This window comes from Chionomys nivalis, chromosome 14 (assembly GCF_950005125.1).
Source record: "Chionomys nivalis chromosome 14, mChiNiv1.1, whole genome shotgun sequence".
NCBI classification, from domain to species: domain Eukaryota; kingdom Metazoa; phylum Chordata; class Mammalia; order Rodentia; family Cricetidae; genus Chionomys; species Chionomys nivalis.
In genome coordinates, this window is record NC_080099.1 from 39,009,743 (window position 1) to 39,013,928 (window position 4,186).

The window sequence follows — 4,186 nt, forward strand, 5'->3', positions numbered from 1 at the left end:
AACATGAGCAAAAATTCTGTCTTGGAAAGGGAAGTTCAATGTTGTCATGAATACTAGATTTAATAGAAGAAATAGATAAGTTATAAATACTTTGCATAAGAATTATGTAGTAAAGGCTTGACCTGATGGAAGGCACATTAAAGCTAATGGATGGTCTAAATGTAGCTAGAGACTTAATAGAATTGACATCATGGGATTATAATGACATCAGCGTGGTCTTAGTCTCATTGAACATTACTTGATTTTTTTGTCATTTTTAAATGCAACTTTTTAAATGAGAGAATAAGAAGATGATGAATCTAGAAAAACGAATAGATAACGAATGGTAGGAAATTGAGATGTTTAACATATAGATAAGAAAAAGTAATGAGTATATTCTTCATATGCTAGACTATCTGTCCCATAACAGAGTCTCTAGAGACTGTGACCCAAGAGGAAAACTGTCTAGTTAGGTTCCAGAATGAACACAGGTAGAGTCACTGATCTTTTCATTGCTTTATTCATTCTTTTCTAGACTCACTACACTTTAGGACATTCATTCTACAATGGTAGAATGAGATTCAGCCAACTGGGATGTGCATGTCCCTTCTCTGTCCACTCCCACCTTTACTGTCTTCATGCAGATGTTACACCAGGTGTGATAGGGCCTCCTGGAAAATAGAAGAACAAAGATAAAGAAGCCAGGCCTAGCTAACATGTAAGTAGAAAGTTTCAAAAATATTCACTTTTACCCTCCTATTTGACAACATTTTGCTGATGTTGAAGTAAAGACTCAGTATGCCTTATCAAGGGTCCCAAAGCTGTGCAATTAGGTAAAGTCATGACTTGTCCTGTTCAAATGTTCTTTCTATAAATGCATATGTTTTGCTTTCTGAAGTCTCTGGACTATGCATATTTCATGAATATAATCAATGAAATAAAAATAATGTACTTATAAATAATGAGAGAACATTCATGTAGCTAAGGCTTCCCCCATGGAAGAAATGCCTCCCCCAACCAAGTTGTTATTACCAGAAGCTTCTTCACAGACTCTGAAGCCTCAGGCCCCAGTTCATCCACACACTTCTTCAGCCCTTGCACCAGATGCTCTACAGAAATGCCCAGGGTTTTCAGAAGCATTTTCAAGGGGTCAAATAAGGGAATAAGGTTGTCAACGGGAACAGGAAGAGGGACACTGTTGATGAGGAAGGCCGTGGCTGCAGAGCAAAGGAAAACAGAATGAAAGATGGTACACACATCCCTGTCCAAGACCCCATCACCTTCCTCTCTGCCCACTACAGTCCCTAGCCTACATCCATTCAGTGGGATTTCCCATAAATATGTATGCCTTTTGGGCTTTGATTGTGGCAGCCCATCTTTCTAGGATGTTCCCCAGAAAACGTAGTCCCTTTTTCCTCCTGTGGCCTGGTTTTTTTTCAAACATTACCACTAGAGAGAAGCCTGTAGTAACCACTAAATGTGAACGCCATATTCTCTTAATCTTTTCTCATATTTTTCTTATTATTGCCTCCAGTATTATGTTTGTGTTATTTTACCAGCTTCATCCTCTCATTGGAATAGAAGGTATTTATGTCTGTTGCTGTGCTACATGTTCAGAAGTGACTGCGGCATGTAGTAAGAGGAAGTACTGACAAATTCAGTAGGAACTAATGGGTGATTGAGTAAGAAGATGCTTTGTATATATGCTTGCCACAGCCTTTAGGCCAATAGAGAAGTACCGTAAAGCTTTTCCATTCAAGGCCAAGAATCAATGGACTAGATCACAGCCCATGAAATCAATTCAATTCATTACATCATAATTGCCACCAGTTAGAGAAGGAACAGTTCTGAGATTAAGAAGAGAAAAGGCCCTTAGACACAAGATCAATACATCATTGTGATGTCAAACACACACACACACACACACACACACACACACACACACATGCATTTAGTCTAGCTATCTATCCAGAGAGGAAGACGAGAGTGCATGATGGGTATGATTAATAGGTAGATGACAGGGTTGTACTGTATAAATTCACTAAAGTAAGATTTTTTTAAAGCCTTCGATGCCATACCCATTATTATGGATTTTTTAAAGAGACAGTAAGGAGTTATTAAGTTTTTTATGGGGAAATTGCATTTTGCATATTTGGTTTAAGGAATAGTAGTCACTAGCAATTGGAAGGAAATAGAGAACGAAGAGTAGGAAGAAATCAAAAGGGATGTTTAGGGACTGAGCAAGATTATAGAATGGACAGGTAGAAGGGAAACTGCACAATTAGTTCATGATGCTATGAATATGTGTACGTACCATTTAAAGCTTCTTAATTTGTACAATTGACAACTTAATAACTACAATTTAAAATAATGGTTTATAATTTTCCAGATAAAAAGGAAGAAAATTACTTTGCATAGAAAATAAACAATAGAAAATATGTGATATATTTTTAGAATACAGAAACATAAATACATGTATGTAGAAAGCATTCACATATGAATCTCCATCTTACTAGCTAAGACCTGCCAAGGTTCAGTTTTTCTCAGAAAACCTTCTTGTTTCCTGATTCAAAGTATGAAACTGAGCTTGTCCCACACCCTGCCTCCCTCTATCTTCTATCTCCTATCTTCCTCTCAAATGTTCTCCTCATAGAGTGGTAGTTATTCTGATCCATGTTCTTTTCTGTTGCCATATTTGTCTACAAAAAATTTCTTTGCACACTAAGGGACAATGAAATATTCAAAACTGGCCAAATTTCTCAAAAAGAAAAAACAATCCCAAACAAACAATGATCTTAGGTCGTGATCCTAAGTGCAAGCAGCACTTGGAATCTCATGGTTTATCTTCATACCTTCCATATTAAACATTTCCACAGAGTTTATCTATCTTTCTGGGGAATGTTCGTTGAACCTTTTACACTTGGTGAACAATGACTATCATTGAGCATTTTTCTCGGGGACTCAAATCTTTCATCCCCATCCTTACAGTGACCCCCTCTGAGAGGAGTGGCTCAGCCTCTGAAGAAGCAGGTTTCTGTACTTTACTAGAAAGTTAAGCGCTTCACCCCTTCCCCGTACACACCCTGCACTCTGCCTGCACGCCTGACTGCAGCCTGCAGAGCGATGACTCCTGCAGAAGTCTCTTCCCACGCCCAACTAGAGCTCCTTTACAGCAGCTTCTACAGCTGATAGATGTAGTTGTTCCAAGGGAATCCAATTGGCCTGCCTAATTGGAGATAACAGCAAGAATAACTACAAAAACTATTAATGATTAAGGAGAACTGGGATGTCCATTGCCCATCAGTAGGAGCTGGCTAATTTACTGTGTATTGGAGATAGTACTCACATTGGGTTAACTTGACTGACAGAGGAGCCCCACTATCTTCCCACAGTTACCAATATTTTCTGGGACTCGGAAACGCCTCTTTTCATACTCCACTGCTGGTAAGCCAGGCGTAGCTGTGCTGTCACACAGAGAAGCAGAAAGGTAGAGAACTATTGATGCTCCAGACGGTGACTTACCGGAATAACCACAAATACCGATGGTCACCAGCAGAAAGATGGATACCAGTTTCATAGCTAGTGTCTGTGATGTCCTGACTTTAGAATGCTGTCAGAAAGCCCAACAAATCCGGGAGTCGATAGTTCTGCTTGCCGTCACAGGGATGGCTGCTTCTCACACATGTATTAATATATACACTAAAGACCTGAACTGCACCCGCCGCCTTTTGACTCACCCTAGCAGAGAAGAGCATTTTTGCTTCCTAAGTAAACACTTTGGAGGGGTTTCTGCTTTTCATCACCTTCTCATGAGAAGCAAAGCCACACACGGAAGTAGTCTCAAGTAGTTCTTTCCCAAGCCCTCACATTGAAACAATGGCAGACGCTAAAGAATTCTACTCCTGGAAGAACACTTAAGAGCAAGTAAGGACTTTATGTCAGGATAAAGACTTGTTTTTCTCCAATTTGTTCTACTATTTAAAGTTTAGAGAATTGCACTGCCTGATGGACTTCCTAGATTTAGCATAATGACACTGACATGTTTCTCTTGAATTTACCACTGATCAATATCTACATACTGACTATGACAAGCTCACCATGTCTCTGTTACTTTTCTTAGTGTCCTCTAGTAATTCAGGGAAAATTCAGGGTGTATTTATCTATCATCACCTATGTCTATGTTTGTTTAATCTATAGCATCCTCTAT

At 39.1% G+C, this 4,186-nt stretch overlaps 1 protein-coding gene across 1 annotated transcript; it reads right to left on the reverse strand.

The window, feature by feature from the left end:
- Positions 1-586: 586 nt before the first annotated feature.
- On the reverse strand, positions 587-3,691 carry Scgb3a2 (secretoglobin family 3A member 2). Its single transcript, XM_057789229.1, has 3 exons — positions 3,502-3,691; positions 1,012-1,196; positions 587-650 (listed from the first exon to the last, which is right to left on the reverse strand). The coding sequence occupies exons 1-3, from the start codon at positions 3,554-3,556 to the stop codon at positions 627-629; spliced, it is 264 nt and encodes an 87-aa protein (XP_057645212.1). The 5' UTR covers positions 3,557-3,691; the 3' UTR covers positions 587-626.
- Between the last annotated feature and the right edge of the window lie 495 nt (positions 3,692-4,186).

Bases quoted from the DNA above. Each gene is read 5' to 3' on its own strand.
- Scgb3a2 (XM_057789229.1), bottom strand. From the start codon at position 3,556: ATGAAACTGGTATCCATCTTTCTGCTGGTGACCATCGGTATTTGTGGT. The intron at 1,197-3,501 runs GTAAGTCACCGT...TTTGCTCTGCAG, and splicing joins CGGTATTTGTGGTTATTCCG to CCACGGCCTTCCTCATCAAC. The intron at 651-1,011 runs GTAATAACAACT...TCTATTTTCCAG, and splicing joins AGTCTGTGAAGAAGCTTCTG to GAGGCCCTATCACACCTGGT.